Source organism: Gymnogyps californianus, chromosome 2, assembly GCF_018139145.2.
Source record: "Gymnogyps californianus isolate 813 chromosome 2, ASM1813914v2, whole genome shotgun sequence".
NCBI classification, from domain to species: Eukaryota; Metazoa; Chordata; class Aves; order Accipitriformes; family Cathartidae; genus Gymnogyps; species Gymnogyps californianus.
Window position 1 is genome coordinate 109,515,105 of NC_059472.1, and position 25,465 is coordinate 109,540,569.

General features: G+C 44.1%; 2 protein-coding genes across 2 annotated transcripts in view; one reads left to right on the forward strand and one right to left on the reverse strand.

The window, feature by feature from the left end:
* Nucleotides 1-25,465, forward strand: part of LANCL2 (LanC like glutathione S-transferase 2) — a 166,393-nt gene that overhangs the window by 33,671 nt on the left and 107,257 nt on the right. The gene's annotated exons all lie outside the window — the stretch shown is intronic.
* VOPP1 (VOPP1 WW domain binding protein) overlaps nt 5,618-25,465 on the reverse strand; it is a 67,302-nt gene continuing 47,454 nt past the window's right edge. Inside the window, exons 3-5 of the mRNA XM_050892656.1 lie at nt 12,290-12,367; nt 10,074-10,210; nt 5,618-6,079 (exon numbers count right to left, since the gene is read on the reverse strand). Of these exons, the coding sequence (XP_050748613.1) occupies nt 5,898-6,079; nt 10,074-10,210; nt 12,290-12,367 (397 nt within the window). The 3' untranslated portion in view covers nt 5,618-5,897. The remainder of the gene's footprint in view (nt 6,080-10,073; nt 10,211-12,289; nt 12,368-25,465) is intronic.

The following is a 25,465-nucleotide window of genomic DNA, read 5'->3' on the forward strand; positions in this document are numbered from 1 at the left end:
CCAACAGCGCTGCCTTGACAGGCTCCCTTGCCCACACCTTGTCATAGATGTCTCAGGTGCCCTGGGCCTGACAGCGAGTGTGAGGGCTGCATGCTTGCTGGAAGGCTGAAGAAGCAGCAGCAAAACTTTATGAACCCTCAGACTGTAATGAATTTAATTCATCCATTAATATGGAGCCTTCCCTCAATAGCATGTAAGGCAGCAAGCACCTTAGGGGAAGAAAACTTACTTTCCTGGGAAAAAAGCATCTCCCTGGCTCAGGAGATGCTCTGGCAATAGCCAGCCCTTGCCTTCAGTGTGAGCCTGAGGAAGTTAGAGCAATGTCACCAGTGGCTGAAGCATGAGCTTTAGCGTGATTGCTGAAAGGGGCTTTACAGCCCTGCTGAAGGACAAAAAAGCAATCCCCATTGCTGCGTTTCTTGTGATAGGGGGATCATCTTGAATGAGACATCACTCTCCTGCTGCAGGGCTGAAAGGAGATGTGTGGAGCATGGGGGTGGGGGAAGCTGAAGGAAAGTAATTCCCAAAGCCTCCTGGAATAGGCAGGACAAGGAGCATCTGCAAGGCCAGGCCCACGATCATGGAGTCGCTCTGCACCCCTGCTTACTCCTGACAGTAGCTAGTTAGAAGATGGTATTACACATTACATTACTTCCTCTTCTCCCCACTCAAACCACAGCAACCCACCAGCAAACCTAGGCTGATAACCAATGTCTGCATAACTGCCTGGAGCTGCCCACAGATGTAGAGCATCACACACAATGCTAACCAGCAAGTTTTCAGGCTGTGCCGCTTCACGCCTTTACTGATGGAAGCTGGATCATTTCTGTCTCTTTATTGGTGCTGGATCACACTCACCCATCTGCCACCCACCAGGTCACTCACATCCCACCCCCCCAACCAAAAATCTCCCCTGAGCAGCACCTACCTCAGACCACCAGCAGTCTCTGCACCAGCAGCCCTGCCAGCCCTCCACTGCCGCCACACAAGACAGGGCTGCAGGAGTCGAGGACAGCTGTTCAGGGGTTGGGATTGATTTTCTGCCAAAATCCATCAAGTTGAGCATTTATGCACCTCCCAGTCTGCAATGCGTTTGACAGGCAGCTCATGACCAGGTGCCTGGCACTGCCTGTATCTATCCCCTGCTGCTGGGGTTTTGTGGCTGCAGCCAGTGGCACGGCGGTTCACACACATGAAGGAGGCAAGTAGAGGCAGGCAGTGCCTGCCTGTCCTCCCCACCCTTGGCTTGCCCCGTAAACCAAGATTTAAGAAGGTCTGTTCCACCAAAGAGGTGCATTTCTAGGGTGTGGAGGAGTCAGGATACGTCTGTCCCAAGCATGTACCTTTAGCACTCATCAGGCAGCCAATCGATGTAACATAATCCAAAACAAATCTCAAGGTGTTCCGGTATCTGTAGCTGGACTGATCCAAGTAACAACCTGAAAAATACTTGAGAAATAATTCCCTCCACCTGGAAAGCAGAGTCAACACCCTGTACCACTCTGCCCTGGGAGACAGATGGCTGGTGGGACAGAGGTAGGGCAGCACTAGCTGAAGAGTTCATCAGGAGGCAGGGTGGATGGTGTGTTGGTCATACATGGCTACCTACAGGTGAGAAACCCCTGCCAGCTGATACGAAGGGAAGCAAATGGGGCTTTTCGGTCTCACCAGCAACAGTGGAAGGAGAACTAGCAGCTGGAACCTGCTCAGAACTTGGCCACGTCTGTGGCCCTGAAAACACCGGAGGTTGGGAAGATTTGCTGCATGAGGAAATGGCCAAATCCCTGTTGAGAGCTAGAGAGTCTCAGGAATACCACCTTTAATAGCCCTTCAGAGACAAATTTGATGACAGCATACCTGGAAGCACAAGCTGTACACAAGGATCACGGGGTCCTTACAAGTCTGTAAAGACCTCTGCTCATTCCCTCCCTGCATTATCCCTGAGGAAAGAGAGCAGCACACATCCAGTCATCCATAACCTTTGCTGTTCTTCATTGAGACAGGACTGATAGCGAAAGCTCTGGCTGAAAACCAACTGCCCAGCCACAGAAAGGGCAGGTTCCCTCCCCATCCCACAGCGCAGCCTGGGCTGGTTGCACAAGCCTTGGACATACGAAGGACCGGCCACACCAGGGCTGCAGGCAAGGTGTACCAAGAGTCCCTGGTAGTGCCCCTTGTCTCAAAGCGGCGTAGTTGGAGATTTCATTGTGGCAGAAAGGGACTAACACCCTTCTCATTCCCATTTCTGCCAGGGTCACAGCAGCAGAGACCTCGAAGGTTTCCTTACCCACCTAGGCATGTTCCTCCCAATCACTGCCTCCTCACAGATATATCAGACACATTTTGAGGATGCACAACTGAAGAAAGGACCTCAAGAGGGTATCGTTTATGTTCTGGCTCCCTCTCTGGGCTCAGTGGCTTGGCTTAAGCATCTCCATTCTGCCCAAGCCCTGTTCAAGGCATTTAAACCCCCCCGTATCAAAGGCCTCTGCAAGAACCAGGAGACTGATCCCCACAACACATTAAGTCAACTTCCTGATGTAGATGGCTAGATCTCACAGGCAGGCGGGGGAGTCAGCTCTGTACCCTGGTCTGGTGCCCCCAGGAAGGAGCAGGGGAGTGCCCCACGCATCCCAAGGGCTCCCAGCCACCAGCACCAACCTTATTTTGCAGTCAAAACACCACCCTGCCTCATCAGTGAGGCACCAAAATCTCTGTTGTGTTAGAGAGAGGATACAGTACTGGCACCCAGAGAATCCGACACGGGAATCCCAAGGGATAAAGCATCAACACACCACGGGAAAGTTTACATTAGCGAAGCTGCAGCAGCTGGCAGCTCCTAGGGCATCACTACTGCCATGTAAAGTCCTGTTGGAAGATGATGTTTTCCTTTGCCTGTGGGACTGCACACCTGACCTCTCATCACTGCCCGCTGGTGAGAAGTAACCCTGTCCTTTCCAGTGGTGCGCCTGTAGCCTACGTTTCACATCCGGCTTGCTAAAGTGCTGTTGAGTACAAATCTCTCAGTGGCATTAGCCCTGCCTTCTCTCCTCGTCTGCACACAAGAGGTCACACTCTTAACTCTACCTGGTAATACAAAGAGCTTTAAACATACAGCTCAGGAAAGAGCAATGAAGAGGGCTAGAGGTACAGCAACATCCAATCTTACTTTAATAAAAGGCATTTCAAAAGAAAGCCTGCACAAATTTTATGAGGAATAGAAGCCCCCGAGACTTTAGAAAGACCTACTTCTGCTCCATCCACCCTCCAACCCACCAACCCAACCTTGTAAAACACGCAATGTATACCCCCAATCAACTTCATATTGTTGATATCACCCTGTGGAAAGTTACAGGGCTTCTCCCTTCTTTCTTCCCACTTCTTTTTTTTAAACTAAGAGGGAAAAAAAGGGAAAAAATAAAAGAAAACCTAAAAACTTTCAAAAGCAAAGCAACGAGAGGCAAGGCGTGTGAACAGTTTGCAAGTAATTCATATGGATGCCCACACAGGTGCTGTGTTTTCAAGAGAAGACCAAGCAAGTTTGCTAGCAGAGGAGTGCATGTGTTGGAAGAGGTAATGATGTCATCCGTCAACACTAGCAAATAAGCCAGCCAGACTTCAGGAAAACTTCACCAGAAGTTGAATTTCAATGTACAGCATAAGAATTCACTATAAAAGGCTTCTATTCAATGTGTCCGGGAAAATGCCAGCTGTCACAGATACATTTCGTAATATAAAAGGACTTAACGACATCTATCTACTAACATGAGGTCTGTTGTCATTTCTATTGACAAAAAAAGAAATGTTGGATTTGCTTTTAAAAAATTACGTCGTGTATACACAACTATATTCAGTGACATATGCAGCTTTAAACTTCTAAATTAGCACACTAATTTAGAAAATACAGTTGTGGTGTGCAGATGGACCTACTAATCATATAGAAAACATACTTTTTTGTTATCTTAAGTGTCCACTGAGCCTACAGTGCACACACAGAAGTACTTTGCTTTGTCCCTTATTATGATGCACAGTAAGGGAAAGCCTTAGTTACAATTTCACCCAAGTCAGGTCTGCGGGAATGAGCTTCTCAAAAGCTAGTTCTGCTCCAGATGACTACTAACTCCACCAGCAGCTTTTAGAAACAGTGACCCTTAGTGGTTTTTCTGTTAGAGACTCATGTCCATAATAAAAGGGATGCTCTTTTCTGCCAGTTCTGCAAATCCAGCTTGCCGCCTAGGAACAAGCTCTCACAAGCCACTGGCATGCATTAACAGCACAATAAAGCTTTGGCTCCCTGTGCAACACAGGTCTTCAGATTACTCCAAACCACCTTGGTGACCTCTGTGCCCTGGCTGGAGTGACACAGGAGCCGTCAGTGTATTGGCAGTGAGTAAGCATTCACCCGGTACCCAAAGGACCATATCAGACTCCTAATCCTCAGCCATGCTGTTTCTGCAGGTCCTTCAGCAGTAGAAGGCGATGGCATCTTCTTTTTGTCACTCATTACTGACATGGCTCTGAATATGCACAAAGGGAAAAGGTCCCATTAGTATATAGTCATGTCTCAGAGTAGCTTCACATTTTTGATAGACATAGATGGGTGTGAGAGCCTTCACAGGTAAAGGGGCTCTGCATTTATTTGAAGGCATTGACTTGTGGTCACTCAGAGAGTCAACCACAAGCGTGAGACGGTGAATTGGGAATCTTGGGGCTGCTCACAGCAAAAGAGCACACAGAAGAGCTTCACAGCACGAAGAGCTAAGAGTCACTGAAAGCCAAACCATCTGCGCATCAGGTCAAGGAACTGCTCTTAAGCACCAGTCCCAAAAAGTTAATTATTTGCCTGACCTAGAGAGGAGAGCTGTTTTACAGACCTGGAGATGAAAGCTCTACTTGGTACTTTTTGTGGCAGCAGTAAGACCATAGTGAAAGCTACTTTTTCTCAGGGACAAAACTCCCATCAATGTCAAAGGGAGCAAACCTGGAAGTGTGCTCCCATTCCTTCTTACTGTAATTATTTTCCAATTTAGGGAAGAAAACTAGCCTATGTATTTCAGTGTTTCCAACTGTTCTGTCGAGAGGCACAAGCACAAGTAGCTCTGAGGTTATAACACCTCCCTCTCACTACCAACATTTAGGTCATCGGCTGTTTCATACAATCTCACTGCTGGCAAAACAAGGGGAGCCAGGATGCCGATCACACAGGCAGAGTCCAGGTGCTGGCCAAGAAACACTCAAGTCCTGGTCCTTCACTTTTTAGACGCATCATTTAAAGTAATGACTCCCTCTTTTCTATGGCACTTGGCAAAGCCCCTGCCATGACTTGACCAATGCTGGTGCTCCAGTCACAGCGACTTCTATCACAGCGTCTTTCTGTCGTGCATCAGAACCAAACTGTACAAGAAAACCATAAAAGAAAAAGATGGTTGTCACCATTTCTGGTAAAAGCGTTGCCCTGCCTCTTCTACTTCCACCCTCTTTCTGGGGGCATTTCTGCTATGGGGTCTTAGGAGAGTGCACATCACTCTGGGGTTGCATAAATAACTGCTATCAGTAGCCTGCCACAACGCAATTAAACCCATGATTGAAACAAACAATAAATAAAGAGAAAGACATACAGGTTTTAAATATAGGTTTCCATTAAAAGCATTACAAAGACGACTTCTCTCATTTTGAGGACAAAGAAAAAATCCACTTCTACTAAAAAAAAAAAAAAAAAGAAAAAATTTAAAAAATTACCCCTTTGCAAGTAACTTTAATGAGGAAAGGTGCAGGGAAGGGAGGGAGAGAGAACTTGGAGAACTAGCAAGTGTTCAAATGGGCGGATACCCTCCATCTTGGTCATTTTGCAATGGCACCTTCTTCTCACACAGTCAGGTCAGAGCGCCAGAGAGTCCTCACGTGGAGGATTTCACCACCTGCTCGTACGGGGGAGGTGGTGTGTTGCAGTAGGAAGGTGGGGGTGGGTAAACTGGGTTTCCTTGTGGGGAATTGGGCTGGACATGGAAAGCCATAGCCATGGGATTCATCGCAGGTCCACCTGGATCTGTGTAATACGGCACTCCAGGTTGTTGTGACCCTGAGAGAAAGAAAAGGAGAGAAAAGGTATCAACAACGGCAGCAGCATCAGGTTGTGCTCTTCCAGGGCCTGTGCTCTGCACACTCCGACAAGTTTTCTCAAAGTGTTCATCAGAGCAAAGACAAGCAGCCACCTTTCTCCCATTCCAGAGAAAATCCAGGCTTGCAGGACTACATTCACTTCTCGAGATCTCACCAAAAAGTTTCAATTTTGCATGCAATGGAAATCATTTAGTGAAACAAAGGGCACCACTGCACCAAGCGACTACCATTTGGAAGGGAAAACAGCGAGCTCTGCTTAGTTCCCCGGACAGAAAAGCTGCCGTGCCTGCAGAGAGGAGAGGTGTGGGATCCCAGATGGACAAAGGGGTTTCCACTGCAGCCCTGACTCAGGTGTCAAGTCTTAGGAAAGGACTTCACAGATTATTTGGTGGTGCACTGGATCTGCCTGTAAGCCAGAGTGCATCCCAAATAGATAATTTCCCTTCTAGGCATGATACGGCTAAGGAGTAAACATGTATGAAGCAAAAACCCAAGCTGAAGCCAATTATGGCTGGCTAACACAATAGGACAGGATTGCTTCGCACAGATTACATTTAGGAAATTATGTTGGAGCCTGCAGGGACAAGGAAAGGAAACATACAATCAAACGCAAAATTCCTTAGTCGTGACACATAAGAAGTAATAGAGACTGCTGCCATGAGGAATAACAAAGGTGGTGTGCAACCCTCCTCAGATATCACAGCAGGTGGTGGAAAACAACTTAATGCAATTGCAGCAATTAAAGTCACAGACTGTCTCTATCTCAAGATGTAAATTAGTTTTATTCTCTTTCTCTCTGTCTATTTAAATAAAGCTGGACTGGAAAAAAAAAAAATCATGGCTGAGCAACAGGTTTTCTTCTTTCGGTGCTAGTCTGTTTTTCCTATAATTGACACAGCCTCTAAGGGATTTTCCCCTCAATCATTCCTTTCCATGACTTAGTGACACTAGGACTCAGCATTGCCACAGAAGGAATACAAGCTTCTTGAAGCTTTAAGCATCCTTTAGTACTTGAAGCATTCAGGAAGGAGCTACATACCGAACCCAAAAACATGTCCTCACAATATTAAATCAGATGGGTCAAGCCACAAGGCACGGGGATGCAAACTGTCCCAGAGCCTGGGGTGTCTGCCTAGGGAGCTTTGTTTGGACACTCGGGAGCAAAGAGGATGGAAAGCAGATCGGGAATGCAGCTATTTCCTTCTTAACACAATAATTTTTAACACACCACCACAATAATTTTTCCTTTTGCCTGTCTGAGCGAAGAGGGCTGCTCTGCAGCCTCTCTTCCTTTGCCGCGGTGACTAGAAGCCCTTGTTCTGCTTCCATGTATAGCATCAGCACGCGGCTGCAGGAGAGCCAGGCTGGGAACAGGAGTCGAGTCCTACCTCTCCAAAGTTTGGGCTAATACCCTCTTCTGTAGCCGCCTGCTTAAGCATTTTTGTTTTAAAGTTAAATCCTGCCCAGCTCTGCATTTCTGCAGTATCCATCCGCATGGGGAAATGGGAGAGGTTGAGGTAGCTCACTGCAGCTTTGCTCTTTAGGAAAATAACTGTTTTCATTAAAACTTCTGTGTATTATTATTGAATTGGGCGGGGGCGGGCAAGTGTGGACACCAATCCTTTGAGATATTTTTTCAGTTCATTAAACCCAGCAGAAAACAACGTCTGAATATCAACTTCCTTGTGGGATCAGCTCAGTAAGCATTTGTTAAGTGTCCACAAAGGGACCGACCTGCACCTGAACTGCCAGCTTGGGGCTAGCAGGCCAGGGCTGAAGTGAAAGATACCACCAGGTCTGCAAATTGCTGCTTGTAGGTGAGGTGTTCAATCTATTTTCCCAGTCAGGCCCACAGAAAAAGCACTCCCACTTCCAGGCTGCTGCTGGGATGGCAGAAGATGCTGCTGTTATCTCTGCAGGGAAGGAGGGAGATGGGCAAGGAGCCACGTTTCAAGCGCTCCACCTCAACAGTGAACTGGCTACTGCTACCGAATCTGAAAGAGGTGCTAGCGGAAAATGAGAACTTGGTTGACTACTAATTCCCATTGCTTTTGCTGTTGAATATTCCTATCCCATTGCTTTTTCTGTTGAATATTCCTAGAATAGCAGAAAAAGTAAAAAGAAAAAAAAAATTGGTAGGGTTAGCTCAGAGCCCAAAGCTTTTAAGTAACAGTAATAACAGTCTGGAAGCAGGTGGCATAAGCAGGTCATCAAAGGGCTTGTGCTTATTTTATATTTACCCACAACTTGTGTTCCATGAAGTGTCATGAAAAAATAAAACCATGCTCTAAAATTAAATCTGGTATTTGCCAATCCAGCCAAAGACGCTCCCTGTTCACATAATCCTGAGGTTATTTTTCAGGCTTAAAAATATTAGTTTAGTTAGTTTGGCTCCCCCCCAACCCTCCACTGTTGAAAAATAAATACTCTCTGTGGAAATGCTTATTCAGTCAACCAGAAAAACAGATGCAGAATGGAAGCCCTAAAAAACCCTCTTAGAATTTAAACAAAAAGAGGGTGAATCGAGTGTCAGTTTGTGTCTGTAACATCTTTTTATCCATTTAGACCTGGGGGGGGGGGCAGAAATGCATGTCTATGAGTACATGCTTAAGGATGCAAGAAGGAGCATTTCCAAAGTCTGTACAAGGCACGCAGGTGTGCAATAGCCAGCATGACAGCGGGGGGAGCCCAAATGCTGCATCGCTGCACAACGCTCATAGTCACAGCTAGCTAGAAGGGGTTTAGGATGCTTTTCTAAGGACGCTGTCTTGATGCAGCCATAGTATTGCACAAAGATGTAATGGTTCAGAAGATGATTTTTGATAGAGAGGTTTGAGGCACCAAATTTTCAGAGAGATCCTCCTTCTCATTACAAAATATTCAGTTGTATTTCCACTTCCAAGCCAGCGTGAAAAAAAAAAACCCAAATTGCCAATTCCAAAAAAAGTTGTCAGAAAAGATAATTATCCTCTGGCTTCAGCTCTCTCTAATACAACATGCAATAAAATGACAGCCCGGGAGGAAAAGTGTCAGTGTACCAAGCATGCCTGCATATGGGTGTGTGTACTTTTGCTGGCACAAATTGCCACTGGCTTATGCAATCTGGAGAGTGGTTAAAAATGTCTCAGTTTGGCCTTGCTGAGGCGGAGAGAAAGGAAGCACCAGAGTGTGCACTCAGATAAACTCTCAGCACTGTAGAAGGTCTTCCAACTAGAGACAGCTGGATTCAAAATGCTCCCATAAGGCACAAACATCTGCTTACAGGTGAGTCTTATTTTGCAGGACTGTCCCAACTGGGACTACCTAACAGCCAAGAGGGCAAGAAACAACAAACTTAGAAAGCAGTATTGCCAGAGGAGCCATCACTAGGTAGATCCTCCTGATGCTCACAGCCATTACTGACCAGAGAGGCAGCAGTCGGACTAACAAGGGGAGAAGGACCACTTTGCTGCAGAAAAACTGTAGCACAGAGCATGGAAGGCAAATCAAAAAGAAAAGACTTGCAAGATAGGCAGATCATGGAAGAAAAATGTTAGGCTTTCCTTCACCTCTGCCAGATGTTATCAACTGTATTTAAAACTCTTTCTTCATGTCACTGTTCATTTTGGATACCTATCATTTTGTCTACGCTGCCAAGTGAGAACTTGCTAGCCTGCTTCCATGCATGGACACACAGCTGTAAAGGTATTAGGAACCACAACAGAAGGGAACTGAAAGTCCTGTCATCCTGGGTTTCAAAAACACTTCTGTACACTGTAGCTGAATTATGCTGTTTGAAAGGCAGAGGACTTCACTCATCACAGGAGGTGGCTGCATGGTTTAGTGCAGTGCAATCCCTTGTCCAAATCCCAGTTTCCAAAAACCAAACAAACAAAACCCCCAAACCCACCCTTTTTAAATGCCTTGGCAAATGTAAGAAATTAGTGAAACTTGTTTAATGAGCAGTCTCTGACCTGATGCAGTGTTGACTGGTTGTCTGGTGTAAGACACATTAAAAGTAGGTTCTTCTACTAGTGGAGGAGGGTACATCCGCCTTCGGATAAAGAAACCAGCACCACAACAGAACAAAACTCCCATCATCAAAAGGAACCTAGGCAAAGAGAAGAGGGAAGTCAAAACCCACCTGCATTCAGGCAGCTCTCAAACCCAGACTGTTCGTTGAGAGAAACAAGAGTATCATCTAGCAATCACCAGCCTACGACTTTTTAATCGGGGTTTCTTAAATAGGTTGTCTCTTGAGAGCACATCTATGTCATTTGAGATAGTACTTACAGGGCACTTATGGATATATTACGGACATCTTTAGCAATTAGTACTATTGTCCGATGTTTTCTGTCATGTAAAATACAAATCTGAAACTGAAACGCCCTTGAACTTTTGGAAAGTTCAGGTTCATACCAGACCTTTGCCACGAGAATGCTGAACTGAAATTCCAGGTCGGTACAGTTTCAAACTGCGTATCTTGGATGCAAGCCTCGCGCTTACAGCATCAAGGCTGGCCAGGAGGTTTGTGGGGGACAAAGAGGAATACTATTCTGCAGTTGCCCTTAAAAGAAGATTCTTAGATGTTCTTAAATTACTCAACACTGGAATTTTGTCTCCCATGGGAAATATGGTAGCTGGCATTTAAGGTCAAGCCAGGAGACTGAAGCATTCAGTGCTGAAGATGACAAGCTTTGCTTTGTGCTTCCTAGATGGGCTATACGTTTTCAAGGAAAAGGACATCATTTTGCTTCAGTTCTTCTCCTCTCAGCTCCTTTTCCGACCTGACTAAACTGTCCTAATTATTCCATTGCCCTGGTGCTGTGGAAACAGGCACATGCAGCAAGGGCACATCAGAAGATTTTGTTCTTCAGACAGTGGCTTTCACTGTGTTTCCTTGATTAGTTATCAGACTAGTGACTGATGCAAGCTCCCGTAAACGCAAATGGTTCTTCTGCCTGTAATTGCCACCTCATTTCAGGGCCCTTTACTGGAAGACAATGACAACTGTGCTCTTTTGGAAGGGATGGAAGTTGGCCAGAGACCACCAAAGTCGGCCAGAGGCAAGCCTATACACCATGCTTATCTCCTCTGGAGCATTCCCAGGTGCCCAAGAGGAAGAGTGTGACGCTGCATGGCAGCGAGAGGTATTTCATGCAAAGGGTCAAATTCTGTTCTTGTTTCTGTGGTGGAAACAAGAGCAGAAGGAGGTCCTGTTTCCCTAAGCCAATATTAATACATTCGCTTTTGGCAGCACTCCTGCAAAGGATTTGTTCTGAACAGAAAAACACAGATTTACGACGTCACCCCAGGGATTGAGATGCAGAGCTCTTGAGTTATATCAGTAAGGATTGTACACTGAAATCCCACAGTCAGCTTCGGGAAATCTCTGTATTATAGTATATATCAGGCTTCTGTTTTTCAGTGTTTATTCGTTTCAATGTTGAAGGCTTTTTTTTTAAGCAGTCTTCAAATTCTACATAAAAATGCCTGAAATCAGGTTTTCTAGGAGAGCTTTTGCTTTCTCTCTACTGTAATGAGAAGGTTTTATTCAGGTGCTTTCTTAAATTCCTCTCCAAAATGAATTTACCTTATTTTTTCATTATGCATATAACAGTGATTAGTTTAAGCTTTATCCAGATTACCAAGTTGCTGGTTTCACAAGCTCAAATCTTTCTGCCTTCTTTTCCCTTGCTGTCATCTCCAGTAAAATCCTCATAGTCATAAATGTACTTCTCTTCCTTTTATATTGAAGCCTCAATTCAGCTGGCAAGAATATCTTAAACCCTGCCTAAATGCACAATCCTCCTTATACAATCCTCGTTTAAAACTGAGTGCCCAATAAAAATGGACAAACACTGCCACTTGGTAGTAGCTGGGAAAGGCATAAGTAATTCAGCAATTTTGGATAAAAGTGGGACTGCTGGCTTGTACAGCCAGCAGGATGCAGAAGCAGGAAAGGTCAACCTGACACGAGTAACCTCCTTTTTCAGTGTTTTCTCACTACATCACGAGAATTTTATAAGCAAAAAAATCAAAGTCCTTGCATTTATATGTACACATATACATCACTGCACACTTGTACCTACTTTACTTTAAAATACTAGGGCTGGCAACACCCTGATTTAAGTCCTACAAACAAGACAAGAACAGGACAAACATAAAATTCCCAAATGCCCTGACCTACCAAAAATACCATAGTCGCTGGATGGAGAGAGCTCTTACACAGCATCTTGAACCACAGCAATCCTCATAGGAGCGACATCTGCAGAGAAATAAAGAGAAAAGGGCATTAGGACGGTGGCTGTCACTCAGATTAAAATGGCATCCTCAACTCTGATGCTGTTTGCACCCCTGTCCGAGGCATTATTTACGACATTGCCATAAGCCTGGGAGGAAAAGCCTCCCGGAACTGTTCAAGGTCGGGCTGGATGGGGCTTTGAGCAACCTGATCTAGTGAAAGATGTCCCTGCCCATGGCAGGGGGGTTGGACAGGGTGATCTTTGAAGGTCCCTTCCAACCCAAACCATTCTGTGGGTCTATGAGTAAGAACAGACTACCCTGGGCCAGATAAAGTTGTCGATCACATGTACACATCCGTGGCAGAGTTCTATCACTATTCAGGAACTTTTTGCATGTTATTGAGACTACCTTCCTATATACTTCTTTTAAAGCCACCTCAAAAAGACTGAATGTAGTGTTTAATTCTATATAAAAGGACACGTTATAAAGAAAAGCAGTATTACTGTGTTTCCTTTCACAGTAAATGAACACTGCAGACCACAAGCATGAGCCATTTGGGGTTTCATTCACTGCAACAGACAAGAATTGCAAGGTCAAAACTGCCAGATCACTCACTCTTTGCAAATCAGCAGCTTCCAAACAGAGAAACCACCAAGTACAGAAAAAACTTCAAGCGTACCGTTATTTGCAAATTTAACGGCATTTTTTGCTTCTCAGAAGTTGCACTGGACTGCAACTGCCAACAACTCCCATTATTTAAGTAGGCTTTCCTCTAAAAAAACCCCAAATTTAGAATTAATATTTCATATGGAATAGAACCGTTTTAAAGGTATTATAGCACCAACCACTGTAAGCACAAGGTACCACTTCGCTAAAAGCCAGCACATACATTAACAGCAACCTCTGAACAATTTCTATAGTAACTGCCATTTCCCACACCAATGAAACATATTTAGTAGGAAAAAGGACAGAGGTCACACAGAACTATGGCATGTGACAGACTCGGATGAAAACATTCAGATTAGCATATCCACATAACAAAAGAAAAGAGGAGGTTACCACAACTGGATCGATCTTTTTAAGGGTGTTCACATCTATACGCTCAATGCACGTATTTAATTAAGCATCTAGTTTTGGAAAATTTGCCCAACTGCATGACTGTGCTCCCATATTTGTATGCAAAGCTGAAAAAAAAATCAATTGGACAATTGTACAGACAATTACACATTTACACGCTCAATTAACAAGCCTTCACTCACAAAATACATCAAGTCACATAGGCTTCAGCCTCTAACTGGGGCCAGAGGAGTATGCTCTATGGATACATAATCAGTTGTTTTGCAAGTGAAAACAGTTACACACTCTTCTGATGACAAGTAGGCAGGATTTATTTAAGCAAGCCAGAGGATCTGACATGATCAGCACAGCAAGGTCCATTAATATACTTGGGCACCCGCTTTGAGACTCAAACAGAGTAAAAGTTGCTCATGCCAAAAGAGAAAACACCCACTTTGATGTCCCTGAACCTGAAAGCGACCCATCTCCAACCTTTCTTTTTTAAAGCTTGCCAGGACTCTAACAACTGCTCGTACTCAAAGCTACCAGACCTCACAAAACTACTAACAAGACTTAGCAAGGCAGCATTAACTTCAGTCCCATCGGGACCAAGAAATTAAGCATTCCTCCATGCTCCCCAAGTGGATCAACCCAACAGGAGCTTTCAAGACATATGTTAAATGCATGGACAGGATCAGGCGCCTTACAAAATGGGGTGGCAGCTGCTGCCTTCTGTTAAACCAGCGGTCATGGTACCCCTTTTGCTCTTCAACACGCTGTTGGTTGGAGCACCTCATCCACGTTGATGGGCACTTGCCGCTTTTGCTGATGCTGCACAGCAAGGACTTTGTTGGGCCAGAAAAGCAGAGAGGAAACAGAGCCCGTAAATCTAGAAGCCCTTCTTGAGGTAATTAAGGCCAAAAAAAAGAAGGATTTTAGGGATGTGAGCAGTCTTTATCTCTGCCTCCACACACTGGCTCTGTCAGCCCAGACACCTACACCTGACCACAAGCAGGACGGGGAGCGGATGCGCCAGGCCAGCCCCTGGCCCCAGAGCCATTTCCCAGATCAAGCCCTAAGACCTTAACTTGTATTAAAAGTTAAACTAAAACAGAGAGCCCAGGGAGGCTGCACGTACACCTCCCCCGTGCCCACTCTTGCCTTCCTTATTTTGCATCTGAGAGCCAGAAGAGATGGGAAAAGGCTATTTTAAAATATATAATTATGGTCATTCAAATCACCAAAATTAAAACAGCATCTGTACGAGGAGTATAGTACCTGAATTTACTTTTTATTTTTAATCTCTAAATTGTCTAGGCTACAAGTAAGCACCATTTTTAAAGTCTCAGTGGCTTACCTTTTCTTCCTGCAAAAGAGGGCTAAAGTACCAGCTGGAAGACAGAAAGGCTCAACTGCTGAATGTTTATGAAGCTCCTGAGACCACTGAATGGCAAACAAACAGGCCATCAAAGAGAAGTTTCATCTCCTACACAGATGACTGCACTTTCAAATGGCTGAAAACAATGATGCAAAGGATGGAGGAGTCTCTCATTATGGCTGTATTTAGAGAAGCTCTATTTTCTAATAGCCAGTAAGCTTTCTGAGGCAACTCATCCAAGGCTAAGCACTGCATTTGCTGGGTGGATCTGTGAAGCTAAACCAGTATCACAACTGGGAGGGAAATCCCTTTGAGATCTGACACTAGTAACCCTTTCACTTTTTATCCATAAAACCAAACATGCGCTTTATCTTGTGGGCCTGTGAGTACGGACACATGTACGCATATGTAGGAGCCTGGAATCAAGGATGATGCCATGATAACAACCTGCTGTTTGTATTCCCCACCATTTGATAGCAGCACCAAAAAAGGCTGGAAGAACAAGTGGCCCATTTGCTGATACTGCCATCAGGGTACCACAGAAGCTCTGCTGATCTCTTGTTCTTGACTCAATGCGCTATGAAGAAACAACACAACTTCTGACAACATCGATCCCAATTACAAGAAAATTAATTTACTTACAAAAGCCATATTTATTAGCAGGCAAAAGATGACAATGAAATCAGCATATTAAAGGAGTAACATACAAGCTTTAAGTATAATCAGTCTTTGATGTACTATCTCTTACTGCCTGACAGCAAATCCCAGCAGAATTAAGACCTTGGTTCATAAAAAAACAATTAAGCACACACACATATGTTTATTGAATTGATACGCATGTTCTTTAAATTACACTCATGCTTTGGCTCTGCTTTACAGAGAAGGACTGGTTGTGCCCAGTGCCAGTTGAAGAAGAATGAGTCTTACTATCGATCTGAACTGAACCGAGCCCATCTCCTACAGAAGACTTTTCTAAAGCCGACTTCCCTCTTCCATACATCAACAATGGTCCTGAGAACTGCATTTCCCTAGGGCAATGTTTGTCTCCTTGATAAAAATTTAACCCATTACGTAGGATAAGACATGATCCATTAGCTGCTTTGCTAATCTGCAACTTCACCAAGCACACGGTCTCTCTTTTGAAAACTGTCTGCAATGTGATTTATGATTTAGAAGGTACATCTTTTCATTCATAATTCAGTATAGTGAAATGAATGCATCTGCATGTCCAACAACTTGTACTGCCAGCACACCAAGGAACTGCTGTGTCAGAGATCAAAGTTACACTGCATGTCAGATCTCAGTGACAAGCTTTTTGTATGGGTTCGCACTTAAATCATGACGCTGAACTTCTTTCCTTAATGGACAAGCAAAGAACAAAGTTTCACATAAGGGTATACGGTATGACCCAAACCCCACAAACAAACCCCGTACTCGCATGTGTTCTGCAGATAACAACTGCTCAATGGAATGGTCCAGAAGCTCTTTTCCATTTATACTTGCATCTACACAGCTGAACAAGTCCCTTATTAGCAGAGCTGCCACAGCAAAGAACTGCATCTAAAAATAATTCCCTGATTGGCACTTGCTGAAAAGTGGAGAAATGAAAGAGGTAAAGCAAGGATTACAGTCTTCGGTAGACTGTATGGCCATAGTGGACTGAAAACGTTCCCTGTCCTCACTCAACATGGGTATCCCCCATCAACACCATCCCTTTGAAATGCAGGCTGTAGCGTTCTTAGGTTTCCTCTCTAGACTGTTTGCATCATATGTGCCAAAACCTGATTTAACATTTAAGATGTTTTATCAGCAATGTCCTTTGGAAGAGTAAAACAAAACATAAATTCTTAATCCACATGTAGTGGCAGAAACCCTACCGTAGACACAGAGACAGAGGATGGGAGGGTGAAAGAAAACTACAAAACCCTCACAACAACCAGATACAGTAAACTGCATGTTTTCTAACCAGTGTCCTGAAGACAAGCCTGACTAATTCCAAAAAAGGCTGCCTGCCAGTCACAGGTTAAATGATTGTTGCATGTATGTGAAGATCTATGAAGCAAACTGGGATTCACTGGAATACAAGAAGCACTAGCAGTTTTTGAAGTGGGCAGGGGCGAAACCAAGGGGAGCCAGGAAGTTAAGTAAATGAGGATATAGCAATAGACCAAAACTAAGAACAGAAAAGAAAGATTTTGGGGGGAATGGCTAGTAGCATCAGATGAAGCTAAGGAAGTCCCAGCTGTGGTCCTAATACTGGCATGGGCAAAAGACCAGAATGAGAACCACAAGTGCTCACAAGAACTGGAAAGGATGGACTGCTGAGACTGGGTCACCTCCAGGCAGACCAGCGCTGAGCCCTCAAAGCCAGAAGGCTCAGGTCTGCTACCACTGAACAGATGAAGGCAGACAGCTGAAGTACGCATATGTATTTACTTGTTCTAGGACAAAAAAGTAAAAAAAAAAAAAAAAAAAAAATTAATCTGCTTGGAAGTCAGCTGCTAGGATACAGTGATGCTGAACACAGAAAAATCAAACAAGCCATGAAATAAAAAGAAAAACAAAGCAGGCAACCACCACAAAGTGACTAGCAAAACCAATTCTGATGAAGCTCAGAGTCTTGGCTGTGCTATCGATGAGTAATGCCACTGAGCTCAACAGGACTACACTGCCACAAGACTCCGAATTTGACCTGAAGGATGAGGAATGAGGAAGAGGATCAATAGAAGGCGTACCACATAACTAAAAGAGAGGGATTTATTTTTCTACCAAGTTTATTTCACCATTGATTAATTCATTTCAGACCATTCTGTATGTGCATTTCTATCTTTCAATAAAAAGCAGTTTTCAAAGCAAAGCCATTGCCTGTACTGCTACGTAAGGGAAGACCCAGGTTATTGACTGCATACATGGGGAAGACCACCAGACACATGGAGGAGCTTAACGCTACAAGCACAGTGGAGAGGTTATCCCAAGGAATCCATTCTGCTACAGCAGCCCACTGAACATGGAAACTGAAACACAGAGTCCAACTCTGCACTTAGGAGTCCCACCTAAGTAACTATTTCTGAGTCCCAAAGTGGTTTAATCTCTCTCCAGAAAGATGCTGCAACACAAAGGCCACACCCCTCCACTGGCATTCACTTAAATGCTTGAGGAGCCGTAACGCAGGCAAGGTCTTTGGCTGGTGGAGCAGAGTGATAGGCAGTATCTGCTTTCCAGCCTTGGTCTTAGAGCTGGTTGTGTCTCCTTGGCGTGTCTGCATACATGGCCTAATTTTCAGCAGGCACACAACTCCACCACAGTTACCTGTAGTCACAGGTTCTCAGCACCCAAAAGCATTTCTCTTCTTTTCTTATACATAGCAATGGTGATCTCTCAGCACATGCAAGAACAGTGCCTTGTAAAATGTAGGTCTGATTTTGGCGAAAATATAACTATATATATAACAAATATAACTGCTTCACAGATGAACGCAGCCGTGACCTCAGTGGAACATCTCTACTTGAGAGTAAAACGCTGTCGCTGGTACCCAGGAGAGCACTGGAGATATAGTTACCCAGGTACTTGATAAATCACCCAGCCCTTAACTACATAAGAAAACGTAAGGCAAAAAGGAGGAAAGGGGCTGTCAGGTCATTTTTTCCACAGAGTAGAAACAACAGAGGCAGAAACAGTATTTGTTCAGATTCGATTCCTGTCTGCTTTGACACAACTAAAATCTCCTACAACGAGACAAGATACTTGGCTCCTGTCCTTCACACAGACGTGAAAAACAAGAGCAGGCAACAGCTGAAAAAGGGATTATTTCTCAATTATTCTTTAGGTGAAGAGCCTATAAACACCGTCTCTGTGCAAGAACTCAGCAGAATATGGTAAATCCTCTGCTACTTCTGATGGGATGAGAAGTATTTTCTCAGCTGCTCCTATCAAAACGACCCTTCTAGAAGCCTTCTGCTACCCAACAGCTTGCCATAACCGCAGCCCTCTCTTCTCACACCCCAAGAGGAAAGCCACCCTACAGAGGGACTCTCCTTGTTGTCTGCAAAGGCAGCAAGTCTCACCAAATGGCTTTCTGGCCAGCACACATCCATCTAGAAATTTTCCCTGCTCCTCCTGTGGCAGGAGCTAGCAAGAATTGCTGTGGTTTGGGCTTTGTCCAGTGGCAGTATATGGTACCTTAAATAGTAATTTTTCACCATAGGCTGCAGGCCTTTTTTTCGCAGAACAAAGCAGAAAAAGAGCATAGCTTAAGGCTCTGGCAAAAGTAAACCATAGATAATCTGTATGACAAGTTTTAATTTTCTGGAGGTGGAATTGTAAATTTCTCACACCAACAGGAACAAGGACTTCTAGTTAATCATCGGGCCCCTTATTAAACAGACGATTAGTTCTTCATATCTCAAGCTGCTCCCAGTGGGCGAGCAGTCCTACTGCATCTAGGCACTGCTTTGGGAGATTATAAGCAGTCTGCTGGCAGGGGGCGATGGGTGTCCATGAATTTGCTATCTGCCTGAATTTAACATACTAATGCATTGTAAATCTTTTTTTTTCCTTCACCAAGCCACCCCATGATCAAACGCAGAGAAGGGCACAGGTACTAATGGCCAACAGTTAGGTGCCTCCAAGTCTTTCAAAATTTTAATTCAGGGTCTCCCTATCCAGAAAGGGTTAGAAGCTTCAGGATGACTTTGGGGTCAAGTGCTCCTTGATGCTGTCTACTGGAGCTCAAACCAGGTACAAGCCTTCCTGTCCCACTGACAAGAAGCCAGAAGAAACTGATTCTCAGCCTCACATTAGGGTTCTTGCCTGGGACACGGAAGAGTTAATGCTCTGATGAGTATTTCAAGTCAAATAGCCTCAACAAGAAAAACTGAAGCTCACTCATTATAAGTCACAACTGTGGTTATTGCATCCTCTGGAAATGAGAGGGCGGTGGGACTGGGTTCCCTGCTCCACCTCAGCCAGAGGAGAGTCTGGTTTCAGAGGAATACTGCACTAGAAGACAGAGACTGCCCTCTTTTCCTCCTTCCTCACCTTTCTCAGCATAAGCTGCCTATGCCTGGTCAGCCTCCAACTCCAAAATCGTTCAGATCTTCAAATCTCAAATTAGGTCAGTCACCTGCTTGATTGCCTGTGAAGGCTGAGATATTAAATCCCTCTCCCCTCCTCAGGACTCACTCCTGGCAAGTTGAGTGGGTTGTTAATTTGGTAGCCTAATGCTCCCCAGGTTGTGCATCAGACAACCAATCCATTGAAGCAAATTCAAGTGCATGGCAAGGTATCTAGTTGCTGGGCGACTACAGCAGTCAGGACTACAACCTCAACAGATCCATCAACATCAAGGGAATCTAGTCCCTTATTTGAAGCAAGGAATATACCACCTTAAGGGCACAGACAATCGAAGCTAGTTGTGATGTTTTATACCCTTATTGTTTAAAGCCACACAGGACTGAGCAATGGTGGTGGGGTTTTGTTGCCATTATATACAGATGGTCTGATAATTACTGCTGTCTTCCTTCACAATACAAACTGTGCACTTACGTTCTTGCATTGAACTACATATGCAAACAGGCCCTTCCTGTGGCTGCTCGCCGCTAAATTGGTGGCCCTGGCCTGAATCCAGGTCTCCGTTTCTGTACAGTGCCAGCCATTCAAGGCGCCTGGAAGCGTGCAAAATTATTACACTGCCTCCCCTCTCCCTCCTCCATGCTGGCTTCAAATCAAATGGAAGAATAAATCAACAGCTAGATTACTGCCCTAAGCACACACCTGCTGACACTTCATGCAGCTGTAATTGCAATGGGAAAGCTAAGTGTATCATCAGGAAATCCAACTTAATTAAAAGCAGTAAACATAACAGGATGCGGAGCACAGAAAGTAGCTCCCATCATGCAACATGCCCCATGTCTAGATAGGGGGTTCTTCCCAGCCTCTTGCACACACGTTGATGGAAGACGTGCTTGCTAAACTATCTGAATAACAGCAAGAGAAAATGGCTTTTTTATTGTTTTCATCTGTAACATTTTGCAGGTTCTTGATAATGCACAAAATTATCATTATTAGACTGACCACCAAGCACATAAGGGCTTACATTCAAAAACCAGATGAATACGACTGTGATAAATACAACAAAATTTAATCTGCAAAGGAAGAGAAGTGTGTGGAAATGCACAAGAAATTTATTTCAAAAACCATGAAAAATCACAAACAGAATACAATCAGCATTCTTCTCCACAATAAGAAAAAGAATTGACTGTTCCCATGTAGGGCAGGAACGTATTTTAAACATGAAGAATATTAGCAAACATTCCTTTTTTAGGTTTACATTAATGTTCTTATACTAATTCTAAATGAAAAATTAAACAGATTTAATCAATGTAAATGTGTACACATGCAGCTGTCTGCTGTATGCAGTAAACTACTTTCTATGGCAGAAACATATTAGCCTAAAAATATAGCACTTTCATCTGCACATGCCTTTAACGTTAATTCAGGTCCTGCTTTGGGTAAGAATTAGAAGAGGTCACAAGATGGCACTCCCCTATGTTTATTCTGTTCTTCATGTATTTACCAGCAGCAATGGTTAACATTTTCTTCCAGAGGAAGTGTCTATGTTTCTTTCTGGAGGTCTTTCACCCAGTAGCACACCAGTGAACAGTCAAAAGATACTTAGACAAGGAACCCATGGCAGAGCTCCAGTGCAAAAAGTCAGTATTCAGGAGGTGGAAGCTAGTACAGGCTACCAAGGAGGAGTTTAGAAATCATCACATACACAAGCAGGTGTGATGTTAGGAAAGCCAAACCTCACCTACAACTGACAGTTGCAAGGGACACCAACTGCAGCAAGAAGAGCTTCTACCACTACACTGGCAGTGGATGGTATCTGTGGACAAGCCAGAGAGCAGCAGATGTCATTTACCTCAACTTCAGCATGGCTTTCCACACTGCCTCCCACAATATTCTTGTACCCAAGTTTGGACATTACAGTCTGGACAGGCGGACAGCTAGATGGGTAAAAAAAGCCTGGCTGGATGGTGGGGCTTGGAGGGCAGTGGTCAACGGGTCACACTCTCCCTATAGAGAATATAGTAATCGCTGGTAGTACCACAGAGGTCTGGACCTGTCCTGTTGACAAGCGTGTTGCTGGAATTGGTGATAGAGTACTCTCACCAAGTTTGGAGATGGCACCAAACTGGGGATCAATGAGCTCAAGGACATGGCTGCCACTCAAAGGTCTAGACTAGCTGGAGGAATGGCCTGACAGGAACCTCATGAAATTGAACAAAAACAAATGCAAAGTCTTGCCTGTGGGAAGGATGAACATCTTGCTGGCTGTGGAGGAGCTCTGCTGAAAAGGTCCTAGGGGTCATGGTAGACAGCAAGCTGAACATGAGCCAGCAGTGTGCCATGACAGCAATGAAGGCCAGGAGCACCCTGGACTGTGTCAACAGAAGCCTAGCCAGTGGATCAAGGGAAGTAACTAATCACCTTTTACTGAGCCCTTGTTGGACCGCATCTAAAATACCACGTTTGGTTTTGGCATCCCCAGTAAAAAGAATGAAATTGATAAACTGGAGCGAGCTCAGCAAAGGGCCACCAAGACAGTCAGAGGCTGGGGCACTTGCCCTATGACGAGAGGTTGAGGGACTTGGGCTTGTTCAGCCTAGGGAAGAAATGGCTTCAGAGGGACCCAAGAGCAGCCTGCCAGTACCCAGGAGGAGGTTACTAAGAAGATGGAGCCAGGATCTTCCCAGTGGTGCAGGGTGGAAGGACAACAGACAATGGATGTAAACTGAAACAAAAAGATGTTCTGACTTAGTATGTGGAAAAACTTATCCACCATGAGGACAGCCAGGCAGCAGAGCACATTGCCGGAAGAGGTTGTGCCACCTTCTTCCTTGGAGTTTTCCCAAGACCTAACTGGTTAAAGCCCTGAGCAACCTGGTCTGACCTCATGGCTGACCCTGCTCTGAGCAGGAGGTTGGATGGGAGGTCTCCTGAGAACCCTTCCCACCTGAGTTATTATCTGATTCTCTGATTAGAGTTACTCTCTTTTCCTCACTACTTCTCTTAGAATATCACATTATTAAAAAATTCAATGCACAATAATCCAACAGGACGAGCTGAAATAATGTTAACTCAATACTGGATAGCATCAAAACTCTTTTCTCCCTGTAAGTCAGCCAACCCCCTTCCTGTGGGTGACTACTTCACCAACCCAGTGACATCAGCGACGGTATTTCTATTGCTGTGGACATGTGCTTACCACTCATACTCAAAAACATTTGTGCTGCTTTATAAACATGCCATGGAGCCTGGAAGGAGAGGATTAGAAACATGCAGGTTCTAGCATCTGGAATTTATCACCTCATTAAAAGCTCCGATGTTATGGTAGCTAACAACAGGAGGAAAAATAAACAGGAGAGACCTATGGGATTGGTCAGTCATACCAGGGAACATACTTCACCCTGCAATGAGGGGGACATTCACAATCATTCTAATCAAACTACTCCGCATCAGCAAAATGTAAGGCAGCCTTCCCTCTACTATTCATTCCCAATTCTGAAGTGGAAAAAACAATGGGAGTATCCTAAGTGCTGCTGGCATCTGCATACAGAGAAGGTGGTTTCGCAATCTAATGCATTCACTATGTTATTATTCACATCATTGCCAAGTAAGAGAAGTATCTTGACCGTCTCTTCTGCCAACCATCAGCACTTCAGGTACATCTAGAATAAGGCTGAGCTGGCTTATTTAAGCGAGAGTAGGATGAGGATCCTTGTAGAGGATCAGAGTCAAGTCTGTTGAGACAGCTTTAATTCTGAATTGCTTCCTGTGCATCCACACAAGGAGATGTATGATCTAATTCTTTAAGCAAAGTCAGGGATAACTTGGCTCCCTGCTTTTCCAAAGGATAAGAATTAGACTCCAATGACTAATTCCTTCCTCCACTTTATATTTGTTTACTTATTTTTTCAGGCCACATAAATAAATGTTTTGCTGAAGCAGGAGAAAAGTATCTAACTGACAATATCTTGTGACTCAGGCAACTAGGACATGAAGAAATGGTTGGTTTGGTTAATGAAGTAAGTTAAGAGCAGTCTTGGAAATTCTCTGTATCAACAGTAGAAGACCGATGTATGTGTCTCAAATTCCTGGCAAGCTTTCCATGATTGCTTCTAGTTTGAAATAAGCTATATCTTATTCACACAGCAGAGGCAGAAAAGTTTGGAAGATGATCAATTCCTCAGTCTAGCCTTAAGAAATGGAATTATATTTGGAAGAAACATGCTTGAATTAAACTAAAGCTTACTGCTAATCTATGAAGGCTAGAACAATTATGTCCACTGGAAAAATAATTAAGAAAAGGTACTAATACCATTAACTATTTGGACAGAGAGATGTATCATTAGTTCTGTAACAGAGACCTCCAACTTTTGCCCTAGCTGTTAATACAGAAAGCATAACCAACAAGTTTTAATAAAGCTTTGAGCAAGATCTCTAATAGCTTTTTCTTTTTTAAATAATTACACTGGAAGACAGATTGAATTAAAAACTAAAAAAACTTAAGCTCCAGAAGAACAACAGTCATATCACTACAAGTTTTACCCCCAATCTAGCTGAATTTCCAGTAGACTTGTTTTGGCACACTGATTTCTTATCCCATGTTCTTCTTGCTTAGCAGACACAGTGTTATCTCTGTCTTCAGATGGCTGAAGTAGCTGAGTTCATCTTTCCTGTAAAGGCTCTATCTTGCCTTTAAACTTCTGATAAAAGCAAACAATCATTTTATGTGATAGTCCACCTTGGATTTCTATTACTCTGGGCAATTTAAAGAGAAGCAGGCACCTTCTAGGAGGACGTGCCTACCCAGAAGAGATAAGGCATATGGACATGCCAGTCCAGGGATGCCATGGTCCGAGCATGCCACACTAGATCTGTGAATACACACAGGACTTGGTATTTCTGAGCTGACAAGCCAACCTTTTCATTATAATACAAAGTGTCTCCAAGGGAGACGTGACATACCGCCAGCATGGGACTGAAATCACAGGGAAATCATTAAAAAGGATTGCATTGCTGGGTTTCATAAGTCTCCAAAGATAGTCTCAAGACCAAAGGACAGACTACATATGTTAACCAGGTAGAAAAAACTTCTGTCAGAAAACCAGTGATAGAAAGGAATGGAATCTATTGTGAACTCATTTGACTAAATATATCTGCTTCTTACGGATTGTTGCTCCAGAAATTGTAAGATAAAATAAAACCCATTTCACTACAGCACATCCCAGATCTAGATTTGCACAGAGGAGACACTCTCAGGATAAAGTTACATATTATGCCTTTACATGATTTAACAACTAACCATATGCTAATGAAGAAGATCCTATTCATGCTTCCTCCCCCACAATATGCAGAATACTCCCTTCCTCCCATTTCTCCAGTGTTCGCCAAAAACTGTACCAAGCTGATTCAACACTAACTCAAATGTGCTAAAATGAACAACTTTCTGTGGGATTAGCAAGTGAAGGGACTTCACCCTAAGATATTGAGATTGGTGTTGTGCCTCTCCTCCACCATACAGGTGTGAAAAGACAGCACAGGTAGGAAGCAGCTGGGGATCCTACACAACAGAAATTGAAATTGCGGAAGTAACAAAGTAGGAAACCCCAGGCACCACAG